The sequence below is a fragment of the Oculina patagonica genome, chromosome 1, assembly GCF_052425735.1.
Source record: "Oculina patagonica isolate OP01 chromosome 1, crgOcupat, whole genome shotgun sequence".
NCBI classification, from domain to species: Eukaryota; Metazoa; Cnidaria; class Anthozoa; order Scleractinia; family Oculinidae; genus Oculina; species Oculina patagonica.
The window spans coordinates 42266970-42285505 of NC_135758.1; the positions used below are offsets into that span (position 1 = coordinate 42266970).

The 18536-nt window shown below is 37.1% G+C and overlaps 1 protein-coding gene across 1 annotated transcript in view; it reads right to left on the reverse strand.

Annotated features, from left to right (window-relative positions):
• Positions 1-415: 415 nt before the first annotated feature.
• Positions 416-18536, reverse strand: part of LOC144631929 (low-density lipoprotein receptor-related protein 4-like) — a 62069-nt gene continuing 43948 nt past the window's right edge. Inside the window, exons 8-19 of the mRNA XM_078490507.1 lie at positions 17043-17454; positions 16156-16556; positions 15092-15226; positions 13261-13672; positions 5876-6276; positions 5146-5262; positions 4281-4526; positions 3788-3828; positions 3448-3530; positions 2357-2589; positions 1653-1794; positions 416-974 (exon numbers count right to left, since the gene is read on the reverse strand). Coding sequence (XP_078346633.1) covers positions 500-974; positions 1653-1794; positions 2357-2589; positions 3448-3530; positions 3788-3828; positions 4281-4526; positions 5146-5262; positions 5876-6276; positions 13261-13672; positions 15092-15226; positions 16156-16556; positions 17043-17454 — 3098 coding nt within the window. The 3' untranslated portion in view covers positions 416-499. The remainder of the gene's footprint in view (positions 975-1652; positions 1795-2356; positions 2590-3447; positions 3531-3787; positions 3829-4280; positions 4527-5145; positions 5263-5875; positions 6277-13260; positions 13673-15091; positions 15227-16155; positions 16557-17042; positions 17455-18536) is intronic.

An 18536-nucleotide genomic window follows, 5' to 3' on the forward strand; every position in this document is an offset into this window, starting at 1 on the left:
TGCCGAAATTGCCTAAAATTGCGTGACATAGCGGTAGCCCCTTTAAGAGCAGCCAAAGCAAGTCAAAGTCGATCGAAATCCGTGTCAACGACTAGTTTGCTTAAAATGTTTATAGAAATTATAATGAAAATAGACACTTTGCATAAATGGACTCCGAATTTGAATGAAAATACTTATACATCTTAAGCCTCACATTTACGCAAAACATCCTTTATCAGAAATCATTTAGATGAGGTTAAGCATGTACAAGCACTGTTTTTTAAATTTAGGTGCCATTTATGCAGTCTCCATAGATATAACAAATAAAATTTTTGAAATGAATTGAAATAAATTTTTTAAAATAATCTTTTGTTGCATAAAGCTAGTTATATCGGCGTCTTATTAAACTGTTAAGGTCCACTGTCTTAGAATGTCTTAGGACTGCTAATTCTAAGGTGGAGGACCGTTAGCTCACTCATTTAAGGAGGCCCTTATCATGAGGTAACATGCTCTTTGCAACTCAAGCGTGCAACTCATCCTCACACTTTGTTTTCACATAGTCGTTGTGGCTCGTTGCTGTGCTATGAGGAAACTCGGCTTGGAAATCTACAGGCTTCATGTTATGGTCTTCGTCTTTCCGAGGATTTTCTTTTTTCTGCTGCTGAGGAGAGGCGTATGTTTTTTCGGGATACTCGATTTCGCGATCTCCAGAATTAGCCACATCATGTGCAGGGTTACACATTCCGATGCTGTCGTCTGAGGGTGACTTATTTGTTATTTCGTTTTTCGTGTCATTTTGGAGGCATGGTTCTTGTATACCACTCTCGTTCCCTTGCCTTATTTTTTCCGCCAGCGAGTTACCCGTGGCTTCTGATATAGAATCACACGTCGTGTCCTCATTAAAGGTTGGGTTATCAAATGGAGTGAGTGAGTTGGTATTTGTTACCCAGTCATTTTCCAACTGGAAGTCGCCTGTGTTGTTAGGCCGTCTGTTTCTGCAAGACAAAAGAAATTATTTGGTACAGTGTATCCTACTTTTTATGGCGAGAGCCGCAGTGGCCTAGTTCGTTGGATTTTTGATCAAAAGGTCCAATAAGTTCGAGCCCTATCCGGGTCGTGTTGTGTTCTTAGGCAGAACAACAATCTCACTGTGCATTTCTCCTCAAGTAAGTAAAAACTGTTAAGGCAACAAAAAATTCTTCCAGGAAGACTGTCATGGTCTAACATCCCATCGTAGGTGAAGCACAAACTTTCTCTAGTCGCCGGTTTCATGCTACAGAAAGACAAGTCAACAATTGCCCTGTTGAGCTTCCCAAGCTTGACGATAGACCTATTTTACAGGCAACCCCATTTTAACCTCACGCTGGAGTAGTCTTAAATAGACTGGTCACGCATTCAAGGTTTCTAAGCATTAGAGACCACAAAAGACGTTCTGAAAAAAAAAAAAAAGAAAAAAGTAGTAATATATATGAAGTAAAAAGACTGCCACTCGCGGATCGGCTTGTTTAGCCACACCCGACGCTGTTCCTCAAACATAGACCTCAACTAGGCGCATCCAAGGTTTACTGAGACTGACGAAGCCATCATCATCATTATCATGATTGATGCCCCCCCCCCCCCTACTCAAAAAATCATTTACAATCCCATAAAACAAAACTACTAGATAGTCTTACCGCCTCATTCGGTAAATAACTAATGCCGCAACTATTATCATCACGACAACAATGCCTCCAACCCCTGCAGCAATCGGGACTGCAGACGTTACTTTATCTTGGGTTGATTTTTCATTCCTTTTAGGTTGTTCTGGTTGTTTACCTAAGAAGAAATTTGTTTCGATGAAAAACACATGTTAATCGTGAATACTCTAAAGCATATAAGAGTGATTGAGCATGTTTTCAGTAACGCGACAACGGCCGCGACAACGGCCGCGACATGTTAGCTAACGACATGTTATTCTATTGCTCTATTGTTTTCTTGGTAAAAATATTGTAAATTAGTTATTGTCTTTAAGTCTAACTAACAAAATCTATTTGTATTGCAATAACGACAGTAACAATACAATACTAAACTGGTTCCAGACCAACCAGCAAACCAATGATACAGGCAAGCATGCAAACAGTCAGTCAGTCAGTCAGTCAGTCAGTCAGTCAGTCAGTCAGTCAGTCAGTCAGTCAGTCAGTCAGTCAGTCCGTCCGTCCGTCCGTCCGTCCGTCCGTCCGTCCGTCCGTCAATCAGTCAGTCAGTCAGTCAGTCAGTCAGTCAGTCAGTCAGTCAGTCAGTCAGTCAGTCAGTCAGTCACAACTGTCCTTTCGATTGTCGAATGACTGAACGAATGGAGTTTCTTGATCATTAATCTAACTTAAAGACATTAACTTACCGATTTTTACACTCATGATTATACCCCCAACAGCTTTCTCGATACTTTCTTTATTTTCTTGGACCACTCCAACAAGTTGATCTGGTGGCGTTGGCTGGGGAGCATGCCCATCCATGGATGGAAATAAAACAGCAAACTCAATTTTCCAAGTGTTTTCTCCGCCAGAAGAAAGGTCAAGTATTTTGACATCAGAAACCTGAAAATATTTTGCCCTTCCTGAACGCTTTACCCGTCTGCAAGATATAAGGAGGAGTTGACAAGAGAGTGAAAAATCGAGTTTTTCAAGCCTGGGAAGTCAGGTGGCTTAGGTTAGGCATGCATTGAATCGTTTGCAGTTGCAACGGTTGGCTGGTTCAAAACGTTACAAAGTAAAACAAGTAATTTAGTTTATCGGTGCTGTAGAATCTTGAGATCTGTTGCACCAAAGGTATTCGAATCTACCGTACTTGCTTTTTTTTTCGAAAAACACGGGGAGAAAAATTGATTTAACCGTAAGTAGGGACAGTCTATCGGGACTTCTGAAACAGTTGACTCTGTTTTGAAATAGACAGGCCTCTGGTATTCAACGAATGACGATCCAGACAAAACAGTAGCACAGTAAATGGCTTCATACCGTTCAAAAAACTTTTTAAGAACTCTTATTAAGATTTCAAAATTAGTACATGCTGTAATGAAAATCGCATAGACGCAAAACAATAGCTAGTTGCGAATTCTGGGTACGAGATTTTGAAAGCCTTTAGGCTAGAGGAATTTGAGAACTTTTAAAACTGTATGAGCTGTTTATTCCAGTTTTTCAAACCGCGGTTTTATCTGATTGCTTATCTACATGAACATGAACTAATCTTTAAACTCGGGCTCCACTGGATTAGATTTCAACGTTTGTTATCTCCGCGTGAATTAACATAATATTGAGCAAAAAAGTGTTCTTTATAACGATTGGAAAAGTCCGCTGAACGTGATTGAAAAATAGCAAATACCACTCAAGTTCGATTTTGTAAAACCTGGGTTCCATTTCAGTTTCGTCAGTTTAAATAATGAGCAATAAATAGTACACAGCCTTACATCAATCCAAAATGAAATAATACTATTACCTTTTACAATGACCATTTTTGCAAAAGAAATTTGTACAACCTTTTGCTACTGCAGCTTTAAAGTCAAACTCATTCCACTGTTTCTAAAGTAAGGGCAAAACATAACAAAAAACAGATCGTCAGTAAGTATTGCTAGGTATGCGATAGGTGGTGTAAAAATTCATTCTATAGTTTTTTTTTAAATCAATTAAAGAAAAACGTAACAAATTGAATTAGAACTGAAGCAAAACTTATGTTAACTGACTCACCCTTATTAAAAAAAAAAACAATCAAAAGCAGACTAGCCAATAGCGAGAGTTATTTATGCCGGAAACAAGATGGTATTAGCCAGAATCCCTACCTCGTTTGGAAAGCTTAGCTCAATTTCCACAGCACTTGAACCTAATTAGAAAAGTACTTAATTTAAGTAACAATGTTCTTACCACTAATTGAGCAATTTAGATATACTCCGGAAATATATTGTGCTTATTTCATAATAATTCCAGTAAATTTCTCCAGAAGGAGTTATAGGAGTTGGTGAAACACGACCTGGTGAGATTTTTGCCCTCCCTGGTGCATGAAATTTAGAACTTCTTCCTCGCACAGCCTTGGCGGATTTTAGGTTTGACAAAAAAAAAAAAAAAAAACATACGATTTCCTGGAACTCCTGAAAGTGTTTCAAATACTCGTAAAATCATTTTAGAAATACAATTCAGAAAGATTGCCTTTGGAATGAGCAAAAAAATGTTTAATGGGTTGCTGTTTGACTGAAATGTTTTGGCTTAAATCTTCCTTACCAATATACAACTAAGTACTTGTTATTACCAGCACCATTCCGACCACCCGTCACTTACCAACATAAACAGTGCAGAGGTTCCACACGTGATATTTCTGACACTTGCAAAAGTAGCCTGGTACAACACATGTTCCTCCGTTTTTACACGTATTATGACGACACTCAGTAGGACTTACAGGAGTTGGAGGCTCATTGGTAGATGAAACCGTAACCCGCTGCACGGTTGAGGATGATAGATTGAAGATTGATGTCGGGGAAGTGGACGTTCTACTAGTTGGAGTTGATGACGACGGCAAAATGACAACTGAAAGATAAAATAGATAAAAAATAGATAAATGTTGTTTATAGTGGTCCTGCACTTAGCTTCGAGATAGCTAGTTTACAGGCATGCCACTGAAACAGAGGAAACAAATATTTTAAAATGAACATAAAGAGGTTAAAAATCCCAACTGGCAGGAGCCAAACCAGTTGGCTATATACAAAGCGTGATCGAGGATTTGAACTCGGGACTATCGAGAAACAAATCCAGCTAGTGGCAGGAGCAGGTTTTGAACCAGGGACCTCCGGATTACAACACCAGCGCACTAAACCACTCGGCCACAAATGAGATAGCAAACATCTTTAAGATTCTTGTAGGATGTTTTGTTAGATACAGAAAACGGGAAGCCTTTGGCACATATATCCTCGTAAGTAATGACTTTCAGCCATTGTACCTAACTACAGGTAAAAATCTCGCTTTGCGCGAGCACAGTAATTTAGTTAAAAAGTTATGATGGATAATTTGATCACGAATTTTTTTTGAGGAACTGAAAATAAGACATTTTCTTGCGCTAATTTTTTTGTAATGTTCTAAGTCTTAACATAGATTTAACGACTGCTTACAAAAATGTGCAACGATTATGTTTACTCGCACAGACACTTACCCGAAGAGGAGCAAACTTCGCCAAAGTTTAGGTGATCTGGGCAAGAGCAGTGATATCCATCCGGTGTTAGAAGACAGAGATGAGAACACCCGCCATATGACGAGGAACAGGGATGATCTGGTGGTAAAGAAAAATGGCTGGGTAAGGAGACGGAAACAATAAGTTTACTCAGGAGAATAGATAGAGTTCTCTGCTGGATTTTAGTCCATTGTTCAGGGAAGGTGCTAGGCGTTTGATATAATAAGCCTCTTTGTATAGAAGAAGATTCCAGTTGTGATCACAGTCTAATACCGTTGTATTATCACGGACAACATGGGTGAAATATTCGTTGTCATTACTGATAGAAGGTGGAGCAATCTCAGTCTGATGATGGTATAGCTTATAGCGAAATATAACAATCTATTTATCAAGATCCTCATTTGTTGTCTGAATTGTTGGACACAATGAATTTATTCGGATTATCCTTCGTCCTTTATGTCCTGAAACTGTCATCGGGTACTGGGTTTTAAAATGGGTAGGGGAATAGTGATGGGCGTATTTAGGAATTCTTTCTTTCCCCAAAAGTCAAATCCACCGTGTGCATTGCTTAATACTCGCACATCAGTTGAAGTTGCTGAATTACGAGCTAAACATAAAAAAGAGTATTGTGACTTTTACTGCATAGACGTAAGCACCGAGAGAGAAGGAACTGAGAAAGAAGCAGGTTTCGTTTGTATACTTTTTTTTTTACCTGGGAGAGTTTTATTTCTATCGTATGCGTGTATATCCATAGGACGTCTCAAACCACTGACAAGAACCTTTATATTTGAAGCTGTCTTTTTGTCCGCCTGATAAACAGCATCCCTAGACCAATCCGTCCAGTATAAGTTATCATCAAGTAACGTTAAACCGAATGGATGTTGCAAGACAGAACTGCTGTCTAACAAAGTTGTTATCGTTTGACGTTCTAGGTCGTAGTATTCCAATGTATCGTACAATGAGTCCACCCAATAGAGCCTGTTGTTTTCTTCATCTAGTGTAAGACCATTGGGATAGTACAGTCCCCTTCTGACCAGTATCCGTCTGCTGTCTCCATCCATTTTTGCGACTTCAATTTTGTGGTCGACACCCCTGTTGCTCCAATAAATCAACCTGCAGAAACGTTTGAAATAAGAGAAGATAAAGGGTAAGAGAGTGAATCCCCTATACAGGCCTTATTCCAAAGGTAATCCCTTTAAAGTTATTTTCAGATATGGTACCCAGTACTTCTGCGGATGTTAGCGCGCGTTGCGTGGATGTTTTCGTGCTTTTTAATGGGTTCGACCAGAGTTATCCCACTCCGCCGACCACCATATTTTGGCCTTTGCTTTCTCCACGGAAACACGCTAGAACATCCACGCAGCGATATATTGATATATTATATCCGCAGAAGTAGTGGGTAACATGTCTATAACTTAAGAGGGATTACCTTTGGTTTACGGCCTATATGGGGAGTTCACTCTCTTACCCTTTATCCTCTCTTGTTTGAAATTAACTACATATATGCAACCACTATAGCAATAGCAACTGTAATTTCAGTCATACGTTTTCCATAAAGAATTTAACTGTTATAACAATAGGCAAAAGATTGATTTCCACAAACCAGCTGTATCTCGCAATAGGTCACTTACAAACAAGGTTTGAATTTACAATAATCTCCATTTGGGGCGAAATATTCAGCAAACATTCGCCGAAGGCGAAGTGAATATTATTACACTAAATGACTGTTCCCGAGCGAAACAAATAATTTTGTTTTCCGAGAATCTCAGATTCGAGGGAAACAAAATTAACTGGTTTCCGTAAAGACAAGTCATTAAGTGGTTTGTTATATAGCACAACAAAGACTTAGAAAACACTGGAAAATTTGAACCATTTACAGACTTTAATAAAGTTAGTGAAATCTCAGTAAAATGTCTACATTCTCCTTGTAAATTGCAATCTCTGTAAATGTGCACACTTACAGAGGTTTTGTAAACTACATAAAAAGTCCGTAGATTTCAGCACTTTTTCTTCGTTGAAATCTCATAAAATGTCTATGAAATGTTGCTACTTTTCTTGTAAATTTGGTGCAAAATTTACAGAGATTCTGTGACATAGATATAAATCTCTGTAAATTAACCGTAAAATCTCCACGTTTTCTCTGTAAAAAAAGTGGGGGATAAAATCTCTGTAAAAGCGAAATTACAAAATCTCAATAGAATCTCTGAAAAAAGTGAACGAAAGTCATTGCATAAAATGTCAGTAAAATATGAACAAAATAACTACATAAAATGTATCACAAAAGTACACACAATGTCTATAAAATGTATACATTTTATTGCAATAAATCTCTGTAAAACGTCCACATTTTCCCTGTAAAATCAACATGGAAAAGCAAGAAGCGTATGTGAAATATAGCATATAATCTCAATAAAATCTCTGTAAAATCATTGCATAAAATGTCAGTGGAATGTACACAAATTAACTACACAGAATGTTCTTAAAAAGTACAGGGAATGTCTATAAAAAGGATATACTTCATTGCAATAAATCTTAATAAAATGTTGACATTTTCTCTGTAAAATCAACAGGAAAAAAAAGCATTGTAATATGAACAACTCTAAAAGTTGAATACAAAATTTAACAGTTCATGTTTAAATGCCACTGGTATGGTAACATGGCAAAGAATTCATGTTGATTTCAATTTAAAACATACATCTTTGAATAATACTTTTGCTTTGGAATACAAGCAATATTCGGGGAAAAAAGAACTCGCTTTAATGGCCGACATGTCAACTAGACGATGTTTGCTCGCTGCTTCTACATGTATGGTTAACAATGGGTAACCCATGGCCTCCCCCAACCGGTGTCTGGGAGGCCATGGGTTCGATTCCCGTCGGAGACTCAGAGTTTTTATTTGCCCCACGTTGAATAATTTCTTCACTGGTGATGTTTTGTCAATGTTCATTCACTATTCAAGGACAGTACATGTAAAGGTAATATACAAAGGTAATAAAACAAATCAAGCATTTATATATATGTACATAGTAGACAATTTGGCCTCCTGAACATGTAGCTTGATGCCTTATTTCTTTTCACTTTGCCATGTTGCAAACGTGCATGGTCATGCCCTTTTCTGTGGTGAACAGAAAAAAATACTGTTAGTTAACTGCACACAAAGGGCCAATGTTCTAAACAGAACAAGTAAGCAAAATTACACCAACAGAGTAGGTGACAATAATTATTAGACCAACAGCTAAGATAGTTGTAATGTAATTAACATTTTTAAATTTAAGTATTTACAAATAAAATATAAATATGACATAAAGTATCTGACACTAAGGCACTGTTCACACACTCATTTGTATCCATACTGCCTTTGAACTGGGTACGGGTACGCCTTTGCTTTAAACAGCCCTGACAGGTGCAGGGATGTAGCTAAGAAAACACTAATCATCAACAAGCCCAGCTGGCTTTTCTGGCCTTGGGAGCTCTACAAGTTTACCCATTTGCAAGTCTTTGTTTTCATGTGAAATTTCAGCCGATTTTAAGTTCTCTTTCAGCTGGTAAATTTAGCCGGCAGCCGGCCCTTAATAACATCCCTGGGATGTTGAAACAGCATTGTTTTGAAAATGCTGAGAAAGTGTTCTCAAAAATTATGGTTTCATTGGTCTGTAACAGCAAAACCGCTCTATTTAAAAAAAAGGATCGTTGTGTTTTGGTGTGAAATTGGCTGGCTCCTAAAAAGTAAATATGGCAAACCACAGAGTGTACTGCTTGCTTATACACTGTACACTTGGAAAATGGTTTGATTGGTTTCCTGTGAACAGTTTAAAGCCATATAGCTTTTGATAGGTCATGCATATGTAAATCCCTGTTGATTAGAAACCGCATCTGTGTAAACAATGCCTCAATCTTATGTGCAGTTACCATAATATAAACAAATCAAAAAATGAACCAGGACATAAGGGTTGATTTGGTAGCTTGAGTAAAAACAAAGACTCTTAAAATAATAAATAATTATTTTACTAATACAATAAGGTGCAAAAAAATAAAGGAACTGTAAATGTAATATGAACAAAACAATTAAATCAGCACATTTAATCTAAAAAATATAGAGAGGATATGCTGAAATATACATGTAACATTTTTCCCTAGTAACATGCAGCACAAAACCTATAGTTGATGTTTGACGGATATTGCAATAAACGGCGAGGTGTGGTTGACGTAATCCCAGATCATGCAATCGAGGTTTGAGCTCTAGCTGGGGTAGCAGTATTCTTTTCTTGGCACAAAAACACAATATTGGGATAACTGAACATATGTATCTGCTATTATTAAAAACAAGCCATGCTATATTCCAATTTTATGAGTTTTGACTAGTTAATAGGCAATATAATTTTCAATATGAGCTCATATACAATGTACTGTGGACCACAAAATATGGTGGGTGTATGCATTGACGAGAACAACCCGGACGGGACCTCAAATATTTCATTTCTTTTGGTGTTTAGAATAAAACAACAGTTCCACTCGTACTTGTTGAATATGAGTTAGTTGTAGCCAACTGATATTCAACACATGCTAGTGGAATGACTTCTAATCAACAATTGGATTTCGAAACACAATTGAAGCAAGAAGAAAGGTGTATTTTAAGAGATAAACTTCAGTAAATGCCAGGACTTGAGCTCTGAGGACTCAGCCAGGGCTAGGGACTCAAGTCAGAACTATTTTTTAGTGTTTGAACAGTGTGAAACTGTATTAAAAAGTCCTTTTTGTTATGATGTTGTAATCTTTACACTATTTATAGTAGTAGTGACCTAAACAACAAATAAAAGCTAACCAGTCCTGAGCTCAAGTCCTGGCTCAAATCCTAGCTCCTAGCTGAAGTCTTTTGTTTTATTAAAAATGCCAAAAGAATTGCAATATTTGAGCTCCCTAGCTATTTTCGTTGACGCGTATCCGCTGCCAAATTTGTGGCCAATGGTATTATGAGCTCATATACTATAGCCTGTTAACCAATCAAAACGCAGGAATAGCCGATTCCCTCTATAGCGCGCGCCTGCAGGGAATCACGGTAGTTGTATTCATCAAACCATGCACGAGACTCAGCAACGCGCATTGTTGCTGAGTCTCGCGCATGATTTGATGAATACAACTACCCTGATTTCCTGCAGGCGCGCGCTATAGAGGGAATCGGCTATTGCAATATACCATTGCTAGTTTTTAATAATATGGAATATCCCACGAGCCACTTGTATTTTGGCGGTATACACACAAGCCTTTAGGCGAGTGTGTATATGAAGAAAATACAAGTGACAAGTGGGATTTTCCACAGTATACCACTAGAAAGTGTTGTGTAACTATTTTATACATGTACCATGCCATATACAAAATACGCTTACAAAATTTTGTCGAGATTAAGATCGCGGCACACAATGGGAAGGTTAGGTTAAATACCGTCGAATAAATAATGGCTTTCTTGTATTCTGATTGGCTGTATTTCCTATGGCATGGTATAGAAGCTCACATGCCATTGCATGTAAACCAATCAAATCAAATCTCAGAAATTGCAACATAGGTACCCTGGCTGGTTGTTATGATTCATGTCGAAAAAAAGAAGGATAAAATCTTCTATAATACTTTCTACAGGGAAAGATTTTCGTACTGAATTTCAATTTTCCTTATAAAAAAAGTCTTACATGTAAGCCTTACATTTTATCTCCCTCATACATGTGCACGAACTTTTCAAAGGGACTCACAAAATCGTAAGGTATGTAGGAAGACTTCATCATCACTTAAAATAATTTATAATAGAAAGCTCATCAAGTATCTACTACATAATCTAACAAACCAAGACTTCCTACATTTAAAAACGTACCTTGAAGTCCACACGAAGCAGCAAGCATTACAAAACTGAACCAGTATGGCGAAATTTAAACATGGCGGAATACTCCACTCACTGACACTCGATTTCACTCGACTCTGAGCAAAAGAAGCCTTCGGGAGTAGATTATCGTCAGAAATACCGATAACCGTCATGAAGCGAGCTTTAAACTAATAGAAAAGCGACTCGAGCATCGAATCTTCATGTATAAACATTTGTAAACGAATAAAAGTTCGTTATCATGATTATAAAACAAGCGCCAGAACCCTGACCGTTTGGTACTCAGACCTCCTCCGTCCAATCGTCAAGTCTCGTTCCCAGAGCCTTCTCATTGTCCTCCGTCCGTTTGTTCGTAAGCGTATGGACGAAAAACAAAAGCGTTCGTCGAAATAAAATTTTATCTTCTTTTCAGTAAAATAGGGAAAATGTACTCAATTTTCTTTGATTTAATTAATTTAATTGTTTTTGGGGGGAGTCTTGAGGTTTTTGTCGTCATGTGTCGTAGCCATGAAGGCTACGAGCCCTACGACAAAATGAAGGGTACGACAAAAAATACGACATAAATCATACATACGCTTACATAAATAATTCACACGTTTAAATGAATCGTCCATACGCATATAAATCATTCATACGCTTATATAATTTTTCTTTTCCATCGATTTCTCGAATCGTGAGTTTTGGAGGCCTGTGATTTTATGGACATTTTATGAAGCCCTGTTTGTGCCAAGGCTCTGCCAATTTATGGACATTTTATTGAAATTTTATGAAGCCCTGTTTGTGGCAATTTATGGGCATTTTACGGACATTTTATAAAGCCCCGTTTGTGTCAATTTATGGACATTTTATGAACTTTTTATGAAGCCCCGTTTGTGCCAATTTATGGAGATTTTATGAAGCCCCGTTTGTGCCAATTTATGGAGATTTTATGAAGCCCCGTTTGTGCCAATTTATGGAGATTTTATGAAGCCCCATTTGTGCCAATTTACGGAGATTTTATGAAGCCCCGTTTGTGCCAATTTATGGAGATTTTATGAAGCCCCATTTGTGCCAATTTATGGAGATTTTATGAAGCCCCCGTTTGTGTCAATTTATAGAGATTTTATGAAGCCCCGTTTGTGCCAATTTATGGAGTTTTTATGAAGCCCCGTTTGTGCCAATCTATGGAGATTTTATAAAGCCCTGCATGCGTCATTTTATATTGTGTGTAGTTCATAAACATTTCTTACGTGATTCCGGTACGTGTTTCAGACGTCAGAGTGCATGTTGATTTACCGGCTTACTTTTAAACCGTGCATTGTAAGAGACTACCAGACTGGATAACTCTTAAAACCAATCTCTTTTACCCTACTTACAGGTAAATCAGCCAGCACTACGTTCTTAGTTCTTGCAATAACAAGCTGGGACCTCAAGGACGGGCATTAATTAAACGCACATTAAATAATATGGTCCGACTGCAATAGTCGAGTCTTCTAAGTTTTTTTTCCCTCTTTATCCCTCTCAATATCTCTTTCTCTCTTTCGCTCTGTTTTACTGGTTTGGAGACTTGAAGATGTGAAAATTTACAGAGATTTTATGATGTTTTGCTTAGACAAATTCATTTGGTAAATTTACAGAGATTTTGTTACTTATTTTGAGAGCTTATCATTTACAGACATTTTATGTGATGATACTAAGCCCGGTAAAATCTTTGTAAATTAAGATTTACAAACATTTGTGTGAGATTTTATGAAGTCTGTAAATTTGTAGTCTTTACGTCTTATCCTTGTTGCTAGAATTTACTAACATTTTACTAACTTTCTTTTAAATACAAGACCGAAAAACCATATAAAATGTCTGTAAAATAATTTTACAAACATTTTGTCTTTAACAGGAAAAACTACGAAGTCTGTAAATTAGAGATTCACAAACATTTTATAAAGTCTGTAAATGGGTCAAATTTTCCAGTGAAAACGGCGGTCGTCGGTCAATATTCGCAGGTAACAGTCCAGTTTACTAAATTTTGCAAAGTTGGCTGGCTCAGAGACTTTTGCCCCAAAACAGTTTTATTATTAGATGTCATGTGACCTCGACGTAACCAATGAGGGCGCGCACTGTTGGGAAAAAAATTCAGCTAAATAACAAAGGCGAATATTTACCAAGCGAGTAATATTAACTTAAATCAAAGTAAAATCATTCGTCTCAATAACTGAAAGTCGACATGCGATTATTACCCAAAATACGATATTTACCCCTTGTCGATATCAAGAATTATATCCCTCGGTTCATCTAGGTCCTGGTCTATCAGTGTCTTCCTCATTGTTCCATCCATTCTACTGACCTCAATCTTGTTCGCATAAGAGTCCGTCCAGTAGATATTTCTCCCCAAAGGATCGACAGCCAGTCCATACGAGCTATAAACATTGTCAGAAACGATAATTTCAGATGATGTTCCATTAATGAACACCCTCGAGATTGTGTTCAGGCCAGTGTCTGTCCAGTAAATTCTATTTTCTATAATGTCCAAACCAAGTGCAACCGGCCGATACATGTTGAGGTCTATTGGTACAGGTTTGGCCTCTGAGTTAGAACCATCCAAAGAAAACATAAATATTTCTGGTTGACTATATCTTGCGTCGGCGAACAGCAAGAATTTCTGAAAATCTTAAAAAAACATAAAATAATAAAATGAGTTTTTTTTTTAAAAAAAATTAAGTCTTGTTTTCACAAGAAAATTGGAACAAGGTTTTAACAGAAAATAAAGAGAATTGTAAAAGTCACTAAATTCTAAAACAGTTGGAATACTTGCTATAAATTATGACTTGCTTTTGCAATTTTCTTTGCTTCATTTTTAGAAATTCGCACAGGTGTTTATCATGTTCATCATCGCTGGGAATGACTGATAAGGTATTGCCGATTAGCAGGAAAGAACCAAAGGACAAACATATAATAGACAAAATCGACTAACGTGTTTACATCCATTTGGGATGTCGGTACATACTCCCATGCTCTCAGTTGCGTGTGAGAAATTGCACTATTTCAATCTCCCAAATGAATCATCTCGTGGTCTAGATTGAGTGACAGCAATGATGTAAACACGTTAGCCGATCCCGTCTATTCTTGGTTTACACGTGACGTCATCAAAATTTGTAAAATCCAGAATCGCAAGACCCCTGAGTTTTTATCCTTCACTGGCTATTAGACGTCCTTAATATATATCGTTTTGAAGGTTTTTAGCTCGATAGCAATCGCCGTCTTTAAGATAGACCATTTTGAATTTCGGAGTTTCTCGCCACACGAGATCCAAGATGGCCGCCAGAAGGCTGTCACGTTCTCTTTAAAAAATGCCTTATTTTGCGATTTTTAACAATCTGAACAGTTGAGGTGTTGCTAGAAGTGTTTATGCGAATGTTTACTTTTTTACGAGGGTGATCGGACCGCTTTTTGTAGCAAAATTTAATGCCAGATGTTTTCATTGATTTCCGGCGGCCATGTTGGAGCCCAACCAGTTGGACTCCATCATGGAGTTTCCATACTGTGCTCTCTAAATTTGCGTGAAACATTTTGACGGATAACTCGAGTACGGAACAAAATACGGACCTGAGAATTGGACAAAAAGTTTATTTAGTAGTTTTCTACAACCTGTATTATTCTTGATTTTTTTGACTCAATAGTTTTGGATTTATTTTTTCGCGGCGTGACAGTGGCGTGACAGTGAAAACCACCTATAACTCAGACAACCTTAACTAATTAGCCATCTTATACAAACGTACATAAACTTTTTTACCTTGAATTTCATAGTAGATACATGTATATACAATAAGCTAATATTTTTTTCAAAGAGAATATTAAAATACAAAATACTTACTAGAATTAAAAACGAAACGAATCACCTAATTAGTAAATAAATGAATAAAAATAAAAATATTATATAAATAATAAATATTTATTTATCATCTAAATATTTTTGTTCTTTTATCGATCGCCAAATTGTTGCCCTTACCTACCATGCATTCAGATGCATGTAAACAGCAGAAAAAATGTCTCAAAAGTAGCGACGCAGGTATGAAAAGTAAGCCTTACCATATGTCTCGTTGATACAAGTTTTTCCATCTTCTGACAGAATAAGTTTGTTGGGACATGAGCAACGATATTTGCCATCCGGTCTTAGAAGGCAGAGATGAGAACACCCTCCAAAAAACGAAGAGCAGTTATGATCTGATAACGAAGCAAAATTATGGCCTACATAAGACGTATTTCAAATCTTATGGAAGGTTACTTTAAGGAATGAAATACATTTACTTTAAAGTGCTACTACGATCAAATTTTCGATTTCCATTTTTTTACATTTTCGTGTACAATTTGACTTTCTTACTTACCTTGCCAATTTTCAATCCATTACGAACATCAGAAGTCGTTTTATTTTAACGTTTATTTCCGATAATTTACGGCCGCCATTAAAAGACCTTGTTCCAAGGCTTGGTTGCGAATAGGGAGAAAATGACGTCAAAGACTCCAAATACCTCACGGGTTGAAATTATAATAACAATCAGCATAGAACATTGCACGAAAAATAAGCCCAAACTTTTTGTTGCTTTTCGCGTGATTTTCACTACATATTGTTATTATAATTTCAACCCGTGAGGTATTTGGAGCCTTGACGTCATTTTCTCCCTATTCGCAACCAAGCCTTGGAACAAGGTTTTTTAATGGCGGCCGTAAATTATCGGAAATAAACATTAAAATAAAACGCCTTCTGATGTTCGTAATGGATTGAAAATTGGCAAGGTGAGTAAGAAAGCCTTTTTGTACACGAAAATGTAAAAAAATGGAAGTCGAAAATTTGATCGTAGTAGCACTTTAAATCAAAAAGCATATTTATTATTTTCGGGTTCATTTCTTGTTTGTTCAAGTTTGGTCTCTGTGTTTAAAGAAAACTGGCGTACATATTTTGTACATAAAGGTTAAGGTTAATTCGAGTAGTTGCATTTTGCCGATTATTAAGACGACAGGATACAATAAACTTTCTGTAGTAATATTTTGGTATTTTTCTATACTTGGTATTCTATAGACTTCGTGGGGCTTTTAAAGACATGTTTGCAAACTAAACCTCGCAAGGTTTTAACTAATTTTTAATAGTCCGTTACCTGGAAAAGTTTGATTTCTGTCATAGGCGTGAATATCCGCGGGCTGTCTCAAACCACTGACAATCATCGTTGAATTTGAAGGTGTGTCCTTATTCGCCTGAAAAACAGCATCCCTATACCAATCCGTCCAGAATAAATGATCACCAAGAGACGTCAAACCAAATGGACGGGGCAATATAAAATAGCTGTCTATCAAAGTTGTTATCGTATGACGTTCTAAGTCGTAGTATTCCAAGTTATTGAACCCCGAGTCAACCCAATAAAGCCTGTTTTTAGTATCATCTAATGTAAGTCCGTTTGGATAGTTCAGCCCTCTTGTAACCAGAATCTGTCTGCTGTCGCCATCCATGTTTGCGACTTCAATCTTGCGTTTGACACCCACGGTGCACCAGTACATCAACCTAAATTGCGTTTCATCAAGAGAAATAAATGTCAAGGAAATAGTTTAACCAATACAATTCTTATTAAAGAGGACAAGCAACAGTCGCGTTGTTCATGTTTATTGTAAAGACGCAGTGCTTACTGGAACACAAATAATGGTAGTGACCGAGGAATGTCAATTCATTTAGTGAAAGTTTGCATAATTAATCTTCGTTCACTGTCCAAAATCCGCACGTGCAATTGGATTAAGTCCATCACGCGTTTTTCTTTACCTGACGTCGTCAAACTCCGACAGTGCAGTATTGACAATAACACATAAAATAACACAAACAATTCGACAATAACACATAAAATTCGTGTAGTATTGAAAATGGCTTCAGCTTTAAGATTTGCAGAAGTGGAAGAAAAAATATTCCTCAAATCATCAACAAGTTCATTGGAGATTGTAAATATAATTAAAAATAACTGAAAGCCGCACGTAGAATATTACATTAGCTTACATTTACCCTTTGTCGAGATCAAGAATTATGTCCCTCGGTTCATCAAGGTCCTGGTGTATCAGTGTCTTTCTTATTGTTCCATCCATTCTACTGACTTCAATCTTGTTTGCGAAAGAGTCAGTCCAGTAGATATTTCTCCCCAATGAATCAACAGCCAGTCCATACGAGCTATAAACATTGTCAGATACGATAACTTCAGGTGATGATCCATTGATGAACACCCTCGAGATTGTGTTCAGACTAGTGTCTGTCCAGTAAATTCTATTTTCTATAATGTCCAGTCCAAGTGCAGTCGGCCGATACATGTTGAGCTCTATTGGCACAGGTGTGGGCCCTGAGTTAGAGCCGTCCAAAGGAAGTAGAAATATTTCTGGCTGACTATATCTAGCATCGGCGAACAGTAAAAATTTCTGAAAATCTAAAAAAGGTATAGACCAAATCAGTAAGCTTAATTATTGGATAAATGCAACTGAAGATATTTTAAGGATCTGTTTTACAAAATGATGCTCTGTTTTCCACTGGGATTGTACTTGATTTGTTTCCAAGAAAGGTAATGTGGGGATTGGCCGGAAATAAAATCAAAGACAGCAGTAGAAGTAATTGTTTGCGCAACATTGGATCAACAGTGGATAACCTTATGCCAACTAGAGCAACAGTAACAACAAAAACAACATCAAAGTTATCCCAATACAATTCCTAATCCCAAGTACAAACGTAGTTGTAGTCAATCGAAACAGTTACCCAGTAGGTAGTGTCTGGTTGCTGTTGTCTCTATGTTGGACAATAACAAGTTCTCTTGACAATAAACTACAATAATGTACAATAAACTACAAATCATCGATAACATTAAACATCGGGTAAGATTAGTCTTACTTACCGTATTTATAATAACAAGTCTTTCCATCTTCCCGTAGGGTAAGATGCCTGGGGCATGCACACTCACTTCCGGTCGAAGAAAGTAAACAAAGGTGACTGCAACCACCATTATTCAGCTGACAAGAAGAGTTTCCTTGAACAGAAAGAAATATCGTGTTTTATTAATCGGATTACAACTTAAGAGTTTTCTCATGTTTTTGAAGGATCAACATGTTAGCGTTATAACTTTGGCAAATACGTTTGAACATTTCAAAGAAAAAACCATACAACAAAATTTACTTTACTGAAAAGACAGCCCCAATGAATCAAAAGTGTTTAAAACTGAAAAATTCGCAATCCAACGACAGGGACATAGTATGTTTCCTTAAACAACTGAAGTAAATTAACTGTCAGGCTTTTTTTTTCTGACATTGACACTATTTTTTTTTATCTTGTTGTCAGAAACACTCACGTAGGGCACACGCACATTTTTACTTGAAATGACATCTTTACTAACCCGGTCTTGAATATTCACTCAGGTTATATCCGTGAATATCCATGGGCTGCCCGACGCTCGTGACAAACTTTGTAACGTTACCACCAGTCACTTTACTTGCTTGATAAACAGCGCCCTCCTGCTTATCA